Source organism: Misgurnus anguillicaudatus, chromosome 14 (genome assembly GCF_027580225.2).
Source record: "Misgurnus anguillicaudatus chromosome 14, ASM2758022v2, whole genome shotgun sequence".
Lineage (NCBI taxonomy): Eukaryota > Metazoa > Chordata > Actinopteri > Cypriniformes > Cobitidae > Misgurnus > Misgurnus anguillicaudatus.
Genome location: NC_073350.2, coordinates 20,657,578 through 20,677,197, shown reverse-complemented (window position 1 = coordinate 20,677,197; position 19,620 = coordinate 20,657,578). Strand labels below are relative to the sequence as shown.

Genomic DNA, 19,620 nt, shown 5'->3' with positions numbered 1-19,620 from the left:
TTTTCAAATTTTTGCATTGTATGAATAGGAAATATACAGAATATATGAAGAGTTCAGATGCAAAACCCACTAAGTGTGTCTGACATGTTTCCTTGTGAATTAAAAAAAATGATCAGGCTCTTATGATTAGGTTCAGTAATTTAGTCAGTAACTGAAATGCCTTTCACCAATGTCACTTTAGTCATTTGATTAGTATTTTGACAAATTTGACTTTCTTTTGCTGCAAAACCCTCTAAGTGCACCCAAAAACCTTTATCTCCAAAATGCACTTCTTTGGACAGACATAGTAAACAATTTCAAAATAACTAAAGATACAACTAGAAACATTGCAAATGATAAAATAAATGTAATAATGAAGAAACTGAACCACACATTTAGGGGGCGCTGTCATCCATATGACCACCCTACCCGTTCTCACCAAGATGCGTACAAATGACACGCAGTGTGATTATCGTGCAATAGATACGCCAAATTCCGATTTTGCGTGCATATGATACGCCAGTCCTTCCCATTCACTTGTGTGGCGAGTTGTTTCGTGACGTTTTATTTGTTGTTTTCTCATTTGTTTTCTGTTTTTTTAAACCATTTTCGCTTGGGTTTAGGGTTAGATTTCACATTTGTTTAAGCAGGTTATTTAATATACAGGTTTCTCTATGTTTTTATCTATATTTAAGCCATGGTCGCTTGGAGTTTGGGTTAGAGTTGGGGTTTGGGTTAGGATGCCATTTTTATATTACAAAAAGTTGTTCTAACCCTAAACCCAAGCGAAAATGGTAAAAAATAGCAAAAAAATTGAGAAACCAATAAATTAAACGACAAAAAAAGATGCCCCGTTTAAGTGAATGGGAAGGACTGGCGTATCATATGCACGCAAAATCGGAATTTGGCGTATCTATTGCATGATGGTCACACTGCATGTCATTTGTACGCTTTTTGGTGAGAATGGGTTGGACCACCACATTTAGTTAATCAGTTCCAAGTACTCACAAGGGACCCAAGTTTAAATGTGATTCAAAGTTTGTTTTTTGCTCACAGTCAACTTCTTTGCTGAAAAATCAACGTGTCATTTAACGGATTCAGTACAAAGCTGAATTTCTGAATGGCCTGAGGCTAGCATTAACTCTTTCCCTGCCATTGACGAGTTAACTCAAATAACAAATAAAGGTAGGATGAAATGTTTTTTTTAAGCAGAGGGTCTGTTCTTTCATTTGATATATTGTATGTTTATATATTTAAAGGAAAACATTTTCTGGAAGGCATTAAACTTTTGTGAAAATCATAAAAAATGCTAGCGCTGGCAAGCAACTTTTTTTTTAGAAATGCTGGCAAGGAAAGAGTCAAAGGCAGGGTCTCTGATTTGATCCAGAAACCTTTTTAGTTATGCTGGTTGAAAGTCTCCTCACATCCTGATAGCAATCACTATGTCAAAGTGTCTAAATGTATTTGTATAAATAAATGTCATCTGTGAAAGGCGTAGGACCAAAAATGTCCTACAATTCTGTGTTTTCCCCTACATCTATTCATGTAAAGCTGCTTTGAAACAATTAACAATTGTGAAAAGCGCTATATAAATAAAAATTGAATTGAAAATTTAATTGAATGTTCAATTTTTGAATAAATGGTTTGAAATAATGGTCAGGCCCATTTATCGCAACAGTTCCAGCACATCAATACACTATTCAGCTGACTGTCACTCAGTTAAATCTCAGTCATTTTTAGGGGATTTTTCATTAATTTCCTTTTATTAGGAAAAGTCCCTAGATAACAAAGTTGCAAACAAGTTCCTCTACAAAGTTAATAGGTGTTTTTTATCCCCAGTTAGTGGTCATCTGTAGAAAGCATTTAACAATGGAATGCTTGATAACCGAAACATGAGGACTAATTAAGGACTGACGCAAAACCTATGAAAGAAAAGAATGAGGCGAGACTGTGTCTGTTTGTGTCCCGTCAGGCAGACGCCAATAAAAAACTCAGAGGATGTCAAAGGTCATCCGCTAGGTTTGCTGTTGGTTGTCAGTCTGACTAAAATCACAGCTGAGTTTACTGCCTTGCTAAATATACCATGAAATAACATTTAGCTTGTTTTAAGTCAGACAGTACCTTCTATAGTTTCAGCAAATTAATTCAAACATGTACAAAGTACTCACTATTACATTATGGGATCAAAGCATTATGGAGCTTGGATGAGACTTTAAGCGGCTGAATGCCTCTCATTTGATCTAACATTCTGGCACAAAATCAGGAGAATGAAAATGGAACAAAATAAAGCGTTTAAAAGAAAAATAGGTTGATTTTTGAAAAAACATATGACGATAACAACCTACTGATTGGGTGCAGCAAATTACCACAACAGGGGTGTGCAATTAGTGACAGCTGAGCAAACTGTCCTTGCCGTTCCCCCAACTGAGTTCCCACCTCTCCCCCTCATCCAGCTAGTGTTCTCGATCCTGGGTCAGTTATTCATTGCCTCAACACAACGTTTCACCTTCAAACCACTGTTCCCGCTCACTCCATGGTCGTTCACACCCAAACATCAAAGGTACGTCTTGGTTTTGTTTTTCATCTTCCTGCTGCGTGAAGACTTCCTGGTAATTAGTCTTATTCGGAATGCTTTGGATCTGGGTTGCATGAATAGGCCCAAGAGAGCTCTGAATATATTGACATGTCAGGATGAAGGTGTCACGAATGTGCAGATATGCTTGATGTGAAAAGTCATGTTGTCTGACTGCTATGATGGATTTACATTTGTGTAATGTTTGCATATGTATGTTGTATTTATGATTTAGATTTAGTTCCATTTTTGTGTCAAATGCAAAAAATTATAATATATGTGGTATGTTATTCAGATATTTTGGGGAATATTTTGTTCTCCAGAGTGACTCCAGATGTATGAAAAACAGGCATTCATTCAAAACATGTTTATCTGGATTTGTTATGAGTATTTGCTAGACTTCTCTAAACATCCACTTGAAGCAGATGACAGATTACTGTTGCTACACATAACAACTTTATTTGTCTAGTCTTTGTCTAAAGTCTATATACTTTCCAAGTGTCAATTTGTGTCCCAATTTTACAGGTATACTTGTCTGAGAAGCCGGAAAGCAATGCCCTTAAAGGTTAAATATATACTCTTTTAGACAAAAGACCCCTGCAGACAGTTCAAATAAATACAATCCTTGAGGGGCACATTGCCACCATCACAAAAATAAAACCGTTATAAAAAGTTACTGAGGCTGAAAACTAGTTTTTGAAACTAGCAGTCCTCTGTTAAATCTATCCCTGCTGAAAAACCCCCCCAATAAAAACCATCACAGAAATTCTAATGGTTTCCATTAAAATACCAATAGTATTATTACCAATTCCTTTTTGTATTGTGTTTTGGGACATATTTCAGTAGGATTTAATGCCCCCACCAATAAAACCCAACAAATAAAGGCCAACAGAGACCAACAGCAACCATTATATACTAGTCAACATTTGAAGTGGATCAAAAAAGTTTATAAAATATGTCCTAAGACAAGAACAGGTATTAAGTATTGGTTTTAAGACGACTTTTATAAAAGGTTTTGATCCACTTCAATTGTTGACTAGTGCAGTTTTCATTTACAACCAATAAAATTCCCATTAAATCCAAAAGAATTTCTGTGATGGTTTCTATTGTTGTCTTTTAGCAGGGATGTCATTGTTGCATAATATATTTAAATTCACAAAATCTATAGTAAAATGACTCACAATACATCTGGTCTCCTATAGATGCCGCTGTACCGTACCTGTCTAGTTTTGACCCTAATGATGGGCTTCAGTCAAAGTGCCCCTCCAGTAGAGTCGGACCCGTATGGCCTGGAGAACTACGATGTGGACGCAGACACGTGGGACCTAAATACATACGGAGAGACCTATATTTATGATGACCTGGATGAGGAGGTGAGGGGATTCCCTTTATACCAGAAGAGAAGGGCTGATAAATACATTTAGGAATATACTAGAGCTAACAAAGCCAAAACATTCACAAATGGGTCATTCTACAGAAAAGGTGAAATTCGGGTGATGGAAATTTGCTTAAATAAACTTCTTTCAACATACCCAAAACGTCTTTAATAGCATAAATTAACTTGTCAAATCTATGAATCCGCAAAACGGGGAGCTTAACCTATTTTTACGTTTTTAATACATTTTAATAAAGAATCCATGAGTCCTTTATTTGTCATTGGTGTTACCTGTGATATAAACAAAATTAATGTTGATACTAAATATTTTTTTTAATTACAGTTTAGTTAAAGGTTGAGTAGAAGAATGATAACAGCAAGGAAAATAATTGATTATTAATATTTGTTTAATTAAATTCTTCATCTTTACCCAGCATTGTATGAAATTATTTGATTCTCAGTTTGACTTTTTTCTTTAAAAACAACAAAAACAAAAATATTCAACGAAAAAGGCTTTGATGCAAAGACTGAAATATCAACAATGTCTAACATCCCATATCAACAACAAAATATTACTAGAAAGTACAAGAAAATACATTCATAACACCAAAACTTGGTTTAACACCAATGACACAATGTAACACCAATGACAAAATTAGAATATAATAATAGATAATGAATATGATAAAACTTATAAACTTTCATAAAAATTTCCATCTTGTTTTGTTTTTATGCTTTTATGTTGGTCAGTTAAAGGAATAATGCTTAGAAAGTACTCATTAGAGAAGTAACACTAATGACGATAACACCAATGATGGTAACACTAATGACAATTTACAGAAAAAACAAACATTTTAACAAAATGGCTGCCATTAGCCATGTGCTATTTCATCAGATGTAACAATCACATACTTATTCAGTATAATGTATTTTTATGTAAAGATCTTAACACTCCCAGCTATAAAAAAGAGTAACACTAATGACATCCAAAAAATCTTATCTCAAAATTCTTAGATATATTATGATATTTTAGACAAATAAGGTAAGACATCTCTCAAACCTTTTGCCTTCCTCCACTGCACTTCTTTCACTGACCTCTTGACCCATGAAAAACTTTAAAGAGCTGATGCATTGTTTCAAAATAAAAGTGCTTTGGGTAGGGTAACACCAATGACATAAATTTGGGGGACAAATATTTATTTGATATTATTCATATTAATAGTGTATTTTTACCATTTCAGTGTTGTAGTTAGTTCATATACAGGGTTAAAGGTAAATGTAAATTTGATTTGTTTTACAAAAAACATGGTTTTAAATAATAAGTACACAGTTCAACTTCCATGTATGATCAAAGGGACAGGGCAATTTTCAGGACTAGACATTTAAAAAAAGAAAGGAAAAAAAGAAAATTAAATAAATAAACCATCTCATCATTTTAAGGACAGTCTATATTTATTAAACATTTATCATTATGGGATTATTGGGTCAAATTAAATGATTAAGGGGTCTGCAAAAGCAAGGGACAAGCATTTCCACCTTTTTTGTAGAATGACCCAAATACCCTATTTTTATGCTATAACATCTGTAATTATATTCATCAAATTTTGTTTTACCTCTCATGTTACAGATTGACGTTGTGACGGTGGCCCCTCCCCCTGCTGTCACTCAAACACCTGCTGTAGTTTATCTGGAGAAGGTTACATTGCCACCCCGAACAACAAAATCACCTGCCCCTTCCACCCTAGACTTTCGTGCACCGGGACTATTTGGACCTGACACGGGCTTGGGTACACACACTACTTGTTGACTGAAAATATTTTTTGGGGTTTGGCGCCCTCTAAAGGTTAAAAGGTTCGTGACAGAGTCATAACTGTGCCTCTTTGCTGCAGGACTGCCTTCCTGTCTGTTGTGTGTGTGTATCAGTGGCAGTGTGTACTGCGATGACTCAGAGCTCACTCAGATTCCTCCTCTCCCCAAAGACACCACACACTTCTACGCTCGCTTCAACAAGATCACTGAAGTCAAGGCCAACGATTTCATCAATCTCAGTAAGACTCATAGACTTCCCTCCTCTTTGCAGATATGGAGGTGTTTTTCAAGCAAAGATTTATACCAGGTTTAAATTGCATTGGTAGTTAGCTGTTAAAACTCCTGGTAATGTTGAATTTGGAATAAAAACATTTATCTGTTATCAGTTTGTAAAAGTTTATATATATAATTTATTATTAGACCATCTGTTTATTTCTTTATCCAGCATTATAAAGTGCTTTAAAGGGGACATTTCACAAGACTTTTTAAAGATGTAAAATAATATAAATAGGCTATATGTGTATGTGAAGTTCTAGCTAAAAATATAGATCATTTATTATAACATGTTAAAATTGCCACTTTGTAGGTGTGAGCAAAAATGGTGTGAGGTGGTGTGAGGTGTGAGTTTTTGGGTTTGTCCTTTTAAATGCAAATGAGTTGATCTCTCTGCACTAGAGGTCTTCTCAGGTCCAAAGAAATGTACCCGACCTGAAATGACCCGAATCACTTTATAGCCGAACATGACGTGCATAAATAAAAGACCCGACCCGAGACAAACCAGAGAAAATTAGACCTGAGTCCGACCCGGACCAGTGGCAATTTTATTTTAACCCGACTGGACCTGAATGTAAACGGCAGTGATGTGTGTGCATTCTGCAGCCCCGCACGTACGCAGCAGCCAGCCAGAATGAAACTCCGGTGGCCTTGCAATCAATTTGGCGAGCTGCTCCATTTGTTTTACTTATCTGACGACGACACCAAGGTAACCACTAAAATGTACATTTAAAATGGACTGACATGTCTGTCTCAACGAAAATTAACCTACCGCCAGCAACACAATGTGGCAAGCGCTCTTGACAAACAGATGAGAGGTTTGAAAAGGACATTAGCCTCTTTCACACAGTAATTCTGGTAAATTACCATGAATTTACCAGAATGAATTTACCAGTAAATACAAAAATGTGCTGTTCACACACGCAGTGGCGTTCCGTTATTTTACCAGTAAGACATCATTCACACATCAGTATCAAAATACCGGTAGATTCGTTGAGAAAGCGGAAGTACCTGTAGCTCGCGGCGAGCTCAGTGTTGTATTTGTAAACAATCCACGTCGTTCATAACCACGGTCTGTATTTTGTTGTTTTCACGTCTGTGGTAAACAGTCGCGAAGTTGCTCATGACCAAACAACATTGAATGAGACGACGTCAAACCGAAAATGCATTTTTAACAACAGTACTGTGTGCACTTTAGGCTTCACAGAGGGCATGCTAAGGACGTCGGCAATTCGGCGGGAAGCTGTTTTAAACAACTTTGGTTAAGAAATGTGGACGTAAACTTCAGGTGTGCTCAACTTTCAAGCAGCATGTGTGTGGAAACGTCAGTAAACACTGCGGGGGTAAACGCGTCATCTGTATTAAAACGCTATGATTGGCCCGAAGCTGTCAGCACGGTCTGACGCCGTCCGTTCTAAATGCCGGTAATCCTATAATTTTCGTTCACACACAGCGCTTACCGGTAAATTACTGGTAATCTTACAACCTGTCTTACTGGTAAATTGGGAGCACTGATTTACCGGAAAGGTTATGTTCACACATGACATGTTAACGGCAATTTACCAGTAAATTACCAGTAAAGACTGTATGTGTGAAAGGGACTAATGACGCACACATGCGAGAGAGTTCGGGTCTTCTCGGATCTGTTCAGTGAAACACATTCATTTTAAATTACCAGAGACCCGATGCCGCTATTATTGTACCCGACCTGTGTCCGAGGCACATGTGAAACTTTTAGACCCGAACCCGATCGGGTCTCGGGTTGGACCACGGGTTTTCAGATCTAAGTGGAAATGTGAAGACCTCTACTCTGCACTAAATGGCGGTGCTGCGGTTGGACAGTGCAGATTAAGGGGCGGTATTATCCCCTTCTGACATCACAAGGGGAGAAAAGTTTTTTCACATGCTTGCAGAGAATGGTTGACCAAAATTAAGTTACTGGGTTGTTATTTTTTACATTTTCTAGGTTGATAGAAGCACTGGGGACCCAATTATAGCACTTAAACATGGAAAAAGTCAGATTTTCATGATATGTCCCCTTTAATGTGGAGTTCTATTTTGAACAGGAGCGAGGAATGAATTTAGCTAATGTAAAAAATGTTAAATCAGATGATATAAATGAATCAAGCATAACATTCAACTATTTAAACCTATCTTTCTAATAAGGGCTGCAAGTAAATTTACAGTAAACTGTAATTGGGCATTTTTATTGTTTCCACTTTTCTTGTAAAATAGTAAATTTGAAAATTAATGGATAACAGCAATGATTATATTTTAGTGTTATAAATACTACTGTGACTAAAGAACTTGGATTAACCATTACCGAAAATAGAAAAAAATTATTTTGATAATCACCAGTACTGTTAGGTTAGTGCAATTACTTTCAACCCAGCAATGGTTCAAAACAGGACAAACCTAAACCACTGAATTGTAATTTAACCTATGCTGGTTTTTTTCAAACCAAAATTGTTCGATCAAATCTAAACATTTTCTGGGATAAAATTTTGTCCAACAGCTGGGTTTGTCAATTTCTGATCTAATGTTTTGGATTGAAAATAACCCAGCATTTTTTGGCTTGTAAAATGCTAATAAAATGGTTAGATGTTAGATGCTTTGGATAAAAGTATCTATAACCTACTAAAAGAATACATATAAATGTAATTTATTAATCAAGTTGCTACATAAACCACAAATCAGATGTAAACCAGATTCTTCGAGCATGCTGAGGCCATCACATCTCTGTTTTTAACTTTGTCCTGGTTGTAGCAATGTGTCTTCAACTTATAGAATACATATAAATTCATGCTTGAAGTGAAAGCTTTCACTTGTGCAGATGAGAAAGCGAACATCTCTTGAAATAATGCTAACTGCAGGCTTTAATTAACTCATAAACCCCAAACAGCTTTTCTAAAACTGAATTCCTGTGGAAACCCAAGGGGATTAGCCTCCCAAGACGTCCCATTAAGTGACATCATGGCTAAATAAGAGATCTATTATGTATATGACAGGACGAAAAAATGCACAAATAAAGACATTGAGTGAAAGCAACCTTGAAGCATGACCTCCAAATAACTGCGTAATGAGTATTTCTGCCCACTGTTTTCAGATCAGCTGAGGAGAATTGACCTAAGTGGAAACCTGATTAGTAAAGTGGATGAGGATGCTTTCCGTTCACTGTCTCATCTCCAGGATCTTCTTTTGGCTGACAACAACATCCAGGTCCTGCCAGAACTCCCGGTCAGCCTGAAACACATCGATGTCCAAAATAACCAGCTGAGAAGTGCAGGCATGCATGCTGAGGCCTTTAAGGTATATTTACAGTATGCATTAAAAAAAAAGTTAAAGCAGTGTTCCTGTAGCTCAGGAAGAGCATTGCATTAGCAATTCAAGTCATGGGTTTGATCTCCAGGGAACACACATACAGTACTAATAGCTTGTAGTGCACTGTACAGTCACTTTATTTAGCGTTTTAATTTTGTCTTTCTTGTCATTTATATGCTTGCACATCACATCACTTCTCTGCTGCTAAATTGTAAGCGTGCCATATAACAGGCATTATCGTGTAATCTTGTCTTAATTTCCTCTGTTGAACAGGAAATGAAGGAACTGCAGTTTTTGTATCTGTCTAATAATAAGTTAGACTACATTCCTGTACCGTTACCCGAAAGCTTAAGAGTGCTTCACCTGCAGGTAGACAACAACTCTACTTTCCTTAAATTAATATTAATAAATATATATAATCTTGAGATCTAATGGTTCTTATTTCCTCCAGAACAACAATATTCAGAGCATAAGCCAAGACACTTTCTGTAACAGCCACGACATGAGCTACACACGAAAAGCCTTGGAAGACATCAGGATTGACGGCAACCCTGTAGACATCAATCTCTATGCCCAAGCTTACGTCTGCTTACCACGTCTACCTGTTGGCACTCCGGTTTAGCAGAAAATGTCCTAGTTTTCTAGTTTGTGTGTGTGTGTGTTTTACTGTCAAAATTAGTAAATACTTTAGTTAGTATTTTTATGCCTACATTGAAATGTTTAGACATAAAGGGTCATGACAAATTTGCACAGGAAGTACAGTGCACATCATTTCTACACTTATTTTGATGCTGTGTCCGTTGTCACCACAAAGTGGCGCCCTTTACCACTTCGTACAGTCTGTGTCAACAACTGCATTTCTATAGAAATGCTTCGTTTTAAAGGTGCAAGTGTCATTTAATCTCAGATTGATGCTAATTCAGACTGATAATGGCCTGTTTTTATTAATGATAGTGCATGTGTGCTTGTTGATTCTCTTTCATTCTCATTCATCAGTTTTGAGATGCAGTGACAATTTAGCTACATCTATATTTAAATCAATTCTTTCATGTAGCACACGTTACTTAGCAACTGTCAAATATTTATAGTTTGACATTTACCCGTGTGCACAATGTAAAGAAATTTCTAGATTATATGCACTGGATGTAAAGCACCTGTAAAGACAAGTTTAATCCTAAACAGGTTTTCAGACACCGAAACATTGCATGATCAGGGTTCTTGGTGTATCGCTTTAAACTGCATTTATTTTGAGTGTTTATTTACCAGTTTGATTTAATTATTATTATGCTTATTACACAGCCACATGAATAAATAAAAAGTACATAAAAATTCATTTGTAATAATTTAATACTTTAACTATAACTATAAAACAGCGGAGTGATACATTAAACACAAAGTATCTGTGATAACTCACAGCAGTGTGTTATCAGTTTCAGGCAGTTGTTTCGGTATAACAGACCTTGAAATAATGCAACTGACCAATCAGAATCAAGTATTCCAGAGAGCCGTGTAATTCGCACCACTAATCTCTCCCTCTCATTTTTTTCGGCCCCATTCTCCTCACCGAATAATCCTGCCATTGTTATTCGCTTAATGTTTATTTGCACATGGGCTCATATCAACCTCCACCCTTTTTCTGTCGCATCTGACTGTCTGCAAATGTAAAAAAATGTCTACATTTCATGCATGCGGTGACTCACTCGATGAATTAAGATGACAGAAAACTCGAGTGATTTGATGTTTGAAGGCAGAACACCACCAGTGACTAATTGGTACATAAAAGGTTGCATGTTTGAGATGAGGATGCAACAAAATAAAATGCTTTGTAAACAATCATTTTTATAATATGCATGCTTCGATGCACTGGAATTTAGGTCTCTCTCTCTCTTTCTCTCTGTGCGGGGTCCATGAAGGTGACCTTGCATTCTGGCTGAGCTCATCCATTGATCTCATCGCTGAAAAACCAACGGGCTTCCCTCCCACATGATTCAGGAAAGGGAGGGGCTGTAGATAGGTGCATAGGCTGTGGGGGTGTTTTTCAGCAGTGTGTGTGTGTACAGTATCTAAGGAGGTAGCAGGTGATAAGAGGGGCTAAGGGAAGACAAATGTTTAAAACATGCATCCATCGTCTTTTTATCAAGCCCTGTCACCCAGAGCCATCAAAAAACAAATAGCACACACATACTCAAAGATTAAAAAAGCTTTCCTCCCGCATGCAAACTAACTGACTCTATTCTTGTGATATCAAATTACTAGGTGACTGGTTAGTGTACTGTCAAGCTTGGACTTGCTGACACTATAGTAAAATTAGACAATTACTAAGTGAATAGAGATGGCTGTCAAGCGAGATGTTTAGTGAATAATGACTTTTTCGGCCTAAAAATAACACTATTGTCATATGCACTGTGTGGTGTTTTTTTAAACAGCAAATTTTGAACATCAAAAGAGTTCAGTTTTAGGTTAACTACCACTTGAAATTCAATCGCTCGCGATCAAATCATGGACAAGTCCTCCCTCATATTTAAAATGTCTGAATAATAACTGCCTGTGACTGTTATGGCTCTAATCAGCATAAAGACAAAAGTCACAGAGACTTCAAAGCAGAATGGCTTTTACTGCAGGGTAGGGTGACATTTGTGCCTTAGCAGGGAGAGGAGGGAGAAAGAAAGATTAAAAGTTAAAGTAAGAAATATGAACAGAGAGGAAAGAGAGAAAGAGAGAGAGAGTGTAGTGAGCGATGGCTGTACTGCAGGCAAAAACACTGGGGGTTGGTGTGGGTGTGTGATCAATAAATGAGCGTTGTGTGGACAAAGTGAGAGAGAGAGATAGAATTTAGTGAATTAAATCACTATACCAGTAGTTTACTGAAATGTGCCGGAGAAACGGAGAAGGAAATAAATTTGGGGGCCATTTTCTTTACACCAAACTGTGTTTTATGGGAGTGCTGCAGTAGATGAAAGCACTCATTGTTTGTACCTTTGATACGCTGTACATCCATTATGACTGAATCTGAACCCAATGGCGACCCACGTCTGATCAGATTTGCATAAATTTAAACCGTCTGTTTACATGACATGGTTTTCAACTAAACATGGAAAACGTATTATTTACTTTGGCTATTTATTCGCACGACAATTGCGTTTTGGGGTCCTTAAAATGCTAACTTTTGTAAACAAGTTTTAAAATGCAACTATAATAAATTTATAAATAAATTTGCAAAATTATAGTGGTTATTTTCTCTGTGTAAAGTACAAGAATAAGAGTTTGTAAAAACAGTGATATCAGCCGTGCATATTCATGAATATCAGCTGACGTCACTCACATCTCAAACTTGTCTTCCGCCATTTTGAGTACATGAAGTGAACTAGAAGCTATGCCTTCAATATGTTGTGAGGATCAAAATCGCTATTTTTACAACACTAAGAAGGCTCGACACAACATGATACTTTGCTCGAAGTATCACCTGTGTCTCTACACGTGAACTCGAGCATTGAGAACATTGTTTGTGTACACAGAGTTTACTAAAAAGAAGGTTTTTGGTTGTTTTGGTGTCTGCTCGCCGCCATCTTGCCAGTCAAGATGTATCGATCTCTAAATGCGACGTAAGGAGGGAGGAGAGTAAAGATGAATAGCTCCTAAAGCATAGACATAAATGCGCGGATAATTCGTTGTTTAGTCGTACGTGAAAAACAATATTGACCTTCTAGTTAAAAAGGAGCCTCATATAAGATATATTCACTCACATTCGGAAATCGATTATATGTCTGGCAAAGATGGCGAGCACACACCATGACAGCCAAAGTCAGTTGTTCAAAACCTTTCTTTTTCGTAAACTCTGTGTACACAAACAATGTTCTCAATGCTTGTGGTCATGTGTATAGATCCAAGTGATACTTCGGGCAAAGTTTCATGTTGTGTCGTGCCTTCTTAGTGTTGTAAAAATAGTAGTAGTTCGGTAGCAGCGGACAGCGGCTGGAAGAACGCATCAGGGATCGAGTAGGCATCACACCCTAACCAAGATATTTTTTTAAAGTAGTGTTTCTTTTCATGACGGTCGAGGTGCGAATGTTGTCTTTCATAGAAATTTCCTGTATCCGGAAGAATCAGTAAAAGATAAGAAATCCATAAATCGGAGCAAGCTAGCCAATGCTTGTTAGTAGCCTACTGGTACTCGGTAGGTACTCAAGATGGCGGCAGGCAACTGGAATGACGTAAAAGGTCACATGACTGATATTCATGAATAGACGGTTTCATCCGACACATTGTGCGTTGCCATGCATGGTTACACGCCTGGCCAGAAGCTTCTGGTAGCTTAGCTTTTTAGCTTTTTTCAGCCAGGCTAGTGACAAAACTGAGCTCTGGAACAAATACCTTGTGGAAAATAAAAATGTTTCGGTCACTTGAGCGAGCTTGGATCATTGCTGTGTGGATTTGGCAGCCAGGCAAGAATTTAAGGATGTAACAGTAAAGCTAGCTTAGTGTAATGGTTGATATGCTTTAGCTGATTTGAACTAAGGTAATTTACTGATTATTTATTTTGCTGGCTTCTAAAAAGTAATTTATTTTAGAAGGACTCTGTTGTTATTGATTCATTGCGGAAGTCTACTGGAAGTTTGGGCCACAAAAGCCGTTTATGTATGTTGTTGCGACTGAAACCGACTATATGTGTTCAGACCAGAGGTGCCAAACAAGTTGTGAAAAGTGAAGCCAACACATTTCGATCACCCCCTGGTGGCTGGCTCCAGTAAACCACCTTAAACCAGCTAAAACCAGCTACCAGCTTATGCTGGTTTTAGCTGGATTTTTCAGTAGGGTTCTCCATGTAAATGAATGGGATGTAAGCCAAACTTATTTTTTTTTAAAAGGGTTAGACTTTGATTTGTGTGTCTGTGATTGAGTCAAATGGAGAAATGGGCGTAGCCTTGATACCACAGACTCTGGCTTCAAATGACATCAATGGCGCAAGATGTCAGCAACCATTTTTTAGATATTTTGGCTTTACTTTTTTACAGTGGAAGTCTATGGAAGTGCTGTCTATCTTTTTTTACAGTCTATGCTTGTGACATTATCGACTGCTGGCCTGGCAATGGCATGCATAATTTTGTTATTTTTGGATCCATGTAAACGTGGATTAGTTTAACATTAGCATCTGTGCCCAAAAAATGCAAAGAAAAACCATTTTGGTTCTCAATACGTTGTTTTCGTTAATTTTAAAACGAATTTCTCTGACAAAACCCAAAAAAACTAAAGTCTAAAACAGCACATCGATCCATGTTTAGGTTAAATTTTACATTTAACTAGAATTTTCAAGGTTCATTTAACCCAAAGGTTGAGTTTGTCCATATCTGACCCAACTAAGGGTTGAAACCCAGCATTCTTTCGAGTGCACAGTGAACTCCTGATACCACAATCATAAAGGGACACAATGCAGATCTCAGAACCATGGAAACATAGGAACAAATGCTGGAATCTACAACTCGCTCTTCCTTTTGTGGTGGAGGTATGCAGTGACAGTAGATCAACCTTGGAGAAGATATTTACTCCCCCATACTGCTCAGGATGAGAAGAGTAGAGAGCAATGGAGGGGGAAACAGTGAGGTGAATCCAAAAACATGCTGCCCCCTCAATCCATCATAGCCAAGTATGGCAGCAATCCATTTCCCTCCCTCTCAAAGGAGACATCTACTTTCAAAGCCACACAGTGATAGTTTTGTGGAGTAAGCATGTTGCTTTGCCATTTAAGGGAAGGTTACAGCAAACTGCTGCACCTTATCGTATGACTTTTCCTAGACAGATGATTAATCACTTTTGTCAGTCATAATTTTGTAGGAATATGTGGGCTGTTAGTAATTCTACATATATGTGAGTGGTAGAGGAAAAAATAATAAAAATCTGGTGCACTGGTTATAGTCTGAAATGTATAGCCTATCCACAGCCTTTAAGAGTGTAAAAAAGTTTAATATACTGGATACTGTAGAATAGATGACTCTATTAATTCAACTACTTCATGCTAATTTGGACTTCTTTACACTTAAAGTGAAATTATGGGGACTGAGTTAAGACCCACATCTTAATTATTTTCAGTAGCCTTTAAAGGTTGTCTTGATACTAAAATACCTTTTCCCATTCCAGCTTAATAGGCAATTAAAGATAGACCATTTGTAGATTCATTCCCTTAAGAATAATACCGTGGCATTAACAAAACATTTAACATGTCATGCATTCATAGATCTTTAGAAACACTAAAAACCATACAGTACTTGAAGAGATGCAAACCCCTTTAAGCACATCTGGCATGTTTTCTTGTAAATTATCAGTAATTTCACTTTAGTCATTTTATTTGTATGTAACAAATGTATTTTGCTGCAAAACCCTCTAAGTACAATGCAAGCTATTCTGGCAAAAACTTTCACTTCTAAAAAAAATGCACTACTTTGGACATAGTAGACATAGTAACATAGTAAACAGTTGCAAAATCACTAAAGATGCAACTAGAAACATTGCAAATGATAAAAGTCAGACGGTGAAAATGAAGAAACTGAAACACACATTAAGGGGTGCTGTGCTGTGTGTATGGGATGTACTCAGGTCCAAGTACGTCTTAGGGACACACGTTTAAATGTGAATAACTGTCATTTTGCATGCCATTATTCATCCCATTTATCCTTAGAGGACTCGAAAATCGTTGTGCCATTTAGCGGATTCTGCGAACAAAGCAATATTTCTGAATGGCTTGAGGCCAGGATTAAGCAGATTTGAAGGTATTCAGTGTTGGGGGTAACGCATTACAAGTAACGTGCATTAGGTAATAATATTACTTTTCTGAAGTAACGAGTAAAGTAACGCATTACTTTTTAAATGTACACATTAATATTTGAGTTACTTTTTCAAAAAAGTAATGCAAGTTACTTTTTTAGTTAAATTAATTTGATTTTAAACAATTATGTACTGAATTAACTAAACATAGTCGCATTATGCACTCTATGCGTACACGCCTGTGGGAACAGTTTTAGTCAGAAACTGAGATGGCAGGCCAGAGCTCGACATTTTTGTGATTAAATATGCAATTTCTGAATGCAGAACTTTTCAGTCATAAAAACACCTGCAAGGCCTGAAAGAGATCAAGCCTCAGCCAAGAAAAAGTAACGCAAAAGTAGCGCAAAAGTAACGCAATTAGTTACTTTTTTGGGAGAAACTTAATATTGTTATGCATTACTTTTAAAAGTAACTTTCCTCAACACTGAAGGTATTTGATAAACATATAATACGTGCCGAGAGCATGCAGTCAAGATCATTTAATTTTTGATAGAGGTGCATTTAGCGGCTTTGGCATCTGAGCTTCTCAATTGTGTTCAGAGGTACAAAACAAATCTACCCATGGGCCAATATATAGATCTGCAGTATTTATTGTATATTGGCTCTATGTTTCATATGATTTTGCAATAGATGTGGAAGAAGTTCTTTGAAAGCGTGATGTTTTATTACACTGTTGCTACTGTGAGCAAATCATTGTCATCCGACATCTAAGATGAGAGAAACTTTCACTGCAAGCTGCTTAAAGTATCCCCCTTTCCCCCTTCTCCTCCTTTAATGTGAGCTTCACAGGGAATGACATGATCCTCTTTAAACAGTCTTACCTTCAGATAGAAAAGGGTTTATCGTTTCATCAACTCCAGCTGGAGATTGTATCCAGTCCATGGCTGAAACCAGAAAGATCAATGTGACATCAATGTGGAAACCGCCTCTTTCTCCTTCCTCCTCTTTCTCTGCTTAATGGGTTCAAAAGAACAACAAAAGGAATTTTAGTAAGTGTACATTATTAATGTTTGCTAATCAAAAAACAATAGACATGTTGTGCTTTGTTTACACTCATCTGTAAAATGAATCTCAGAGCTGTGTGATTCATCAATCACTCAGCTCTGGGTGATCATTTATTCAAACTGTTGAAACTGTTGCAATTTCAGACCTACACATACGCTTAAAGGGGACATACCATGAAAATTTGACTTTTTTTCAAGTTTAATTGGGTCCCCAGTGCTTCTATCAACCTAGGAAATGTGAACAAGATCAACCTAGTAACTTAGTTTTTTTAAACCATTTTCCACAAGCATGTGAAAAATTTGGCTCCCCTGGTGATGTCAGAAGGGGATAATACTGCCCCTTAATCTGCACTATCCAACCACGACACTGCCATTTAGTACAGAGATCAGCTCTTTTGCATGTTAAAGGAATAGTCTACTCATTTTCAATATTAAACTATTATTACCTTAACTAAGAATTGTTGATACATCCCTCTATCATCTGTGTGCGTGCACATAAGCACTGGAGCGCACTGCGACACTTCGATAGCATTTAGCTTAGCCCCATTCATTCAATGGTACCAATCAGAAATAAAGTTAGAAGTGACCAAACACATCAACGTTTTTCTTATTTAAGACGAGTAGTTATACGAGCAAGTTTGGTGGTACAAAATAAAACTTAGCGCTTTTCTAAGCGGATTTAAAAGAGGAACTATATTTTATGGCGTAATAGCACTTTTGGGAGTACTTCGACTCGCCTGAAAAGTCCGCTGCCCTTCTCCCTCTCATAATGGGAGAGGGAGGGTGTTACTGCGCCGAGTCGAAGTACTTCCAAAAGTGCAATTACGCCATGAAATATAGTTCCTCTTTTAAGATTTTTTATAATTCTTATAGTTTTACCCTTGAAGCCGGTGTGTGTGTACAAAAAGGCACATTCACTGTCTTTTGTCAGGATTCTTGAACCAGCAGGTGAATGACTGGGCACTAGAGAACTGATTTCTTTAGCATCTATTATCTTCGCTCTTTATGAACTTTTGCTCAACAGAGAACAAGAAGATGTGTGTTGAGCTAATGATCCTTATAGAGATAGTCATGGTAACTAATTATATAATTAAATTGGCTATTTTATCAAGTAATAAAAGCAAAATAGTTATCTTCTTTTTGTAGTGCAAACCTGAAGTGCACAGCCTCATAAGACTTAAAGTCTCCCTGTAGTCAAGAATTTTATGATTTATTATGCATATTTGAGCATCGTAATAGCATATATAAAAGTTTTACCTCAGAGTCTTTATGCTTTAAAACAACTTGAACGTAACTCTACACCCTTGACTCATATAGTTTATGCAGATCTATGAATATGCAAATTAGTCTCCGCCTCTACTCAATCGCACAGCTCGAACCATAAATATGAATATGCAAATTATTCTCGTCTCCACTGTTTCGCACCACTTCGGACCATAGATAGGCTATATATGTAAAGAGATGCTATATTCGGCCGTTTCAGACACATACCTGCTAAGTTTGGTTTAACACAATGCATATTGTGAAACTAATCTTAAATCGCTGATGTTAACAGGTGTGAGCAGCACAGAAACAAAGCTGAAGCAGCTGTGCTGCAATCGTTTCATTTATAGTCTATGAGGCATCCAAACATAATATCTGTAACTCGAATTACTGATTCACACGTTCAACTGTGTTGATATGATTGGTAACATGCTTATGACGATGGAAACCAATGCGATTTTAAACCGCCGGAATGAGAGTGTCTTTAAATTTATGGAGAAAATACTCAGCAGTGATGATAAATTATGAATTTGCCCATGGCTTGTCTTAAAACATATTAAAAAACGCCACATAGACATTTAAACAACAATAAAAACCTGATTTTCCCCACAGTGGGACTTTGAATGACTGTCTTCATCCGGAGTAGTCAAATCACACACATCACAATTCAATCTATTCAAAATATTATAGCATTCATTATGAGTTCTCCCCGTGCTAAAGGCATTGAATACTTTTTAGTACAGAGATTATCAGACAGATGCTTCCCCACTGCGAGATGCATTTAATTGAATTCATCTATCTTTCCGCATGGCCACTGAAGAGATGAGGGGCTGGTCACAATAAAACACTACAGATGGAGGGTTGCAAACTGCTAGCGGTGGCTTGCTATTGTGCGTCGCCAGAACAGTCAATTCTTCTGGATTGCTGCCTAGAAAGAGTCCAGTGGACAGAGAGGATCAAGCCAAATACAGAGTAAAACCATCAACGGTTGCCCATCAACAAAGTGAACTGGGTGAAAAGTAGGAAATTGCTATGGGTTTTATTAACAAGTGCGCACGCCTTAGGGAACTGCTACAGTTGCAGAAGTTAAAATGGGCGGCAGTAAATGATGTGATAGAATGGTCAAGCAATTAATCCAAGCACGCAGTAAATGTCTAAAGGAAAGCACTGTGCTATCTTTGCCAATTCCAGTGTAAACTGGTTTAAAA

The 19,620-nt window shown here is 37.2% G+C and overlaps 1 protein-coding gene and 1 long non-coding RNA gene across 2 annotated transcripts; one reads left to right on the top strand and one right to left on the bottom strand.

Annotated features, from left to right (window-relative positions):
* The first annotated feature begins 2,286 nt into the window (after nt 1–2,286).
* On the top strand, nt 2,287–10,662 carry optc (opticin). Its single transcript, XM_055184615.2, has 7 exons — nt 2,287–2,539; nt 3,754–3,924; nt 5,554–5,713; nt 5,816–5,974; nt 9,115–9,317; nt 9,603–9,698; nt 9,781–10,662. The coding sequence occupies exons 1-7, from the start codon at nt 2,513–2,515 to the stop codon at nt 9,949–9,951; spliced, it is 987 nt and encodes a 328-aa protein (XP_055040590.2). The 5' UTR covers nt 2,287–2,512; the 3' UTR covers nt 9,952–10,662.
* LOC129427846 (uncharacterized) lies at nt 8,655–17,099 on the bottom strand. The gene is made up of 2 exons (XR_008638757.2): nt 16,967–17,099; nt 8,655–9,251 (listed from the first exon to the last, which is right to left on the bottom strand). It is a non-coding gene; the product is annotated as an uncharacterized lncRNA (long non-coding RNA).
* Between the last annotated feature and the right edge of the window lie 2,521 nt (nt 17,100–19,620).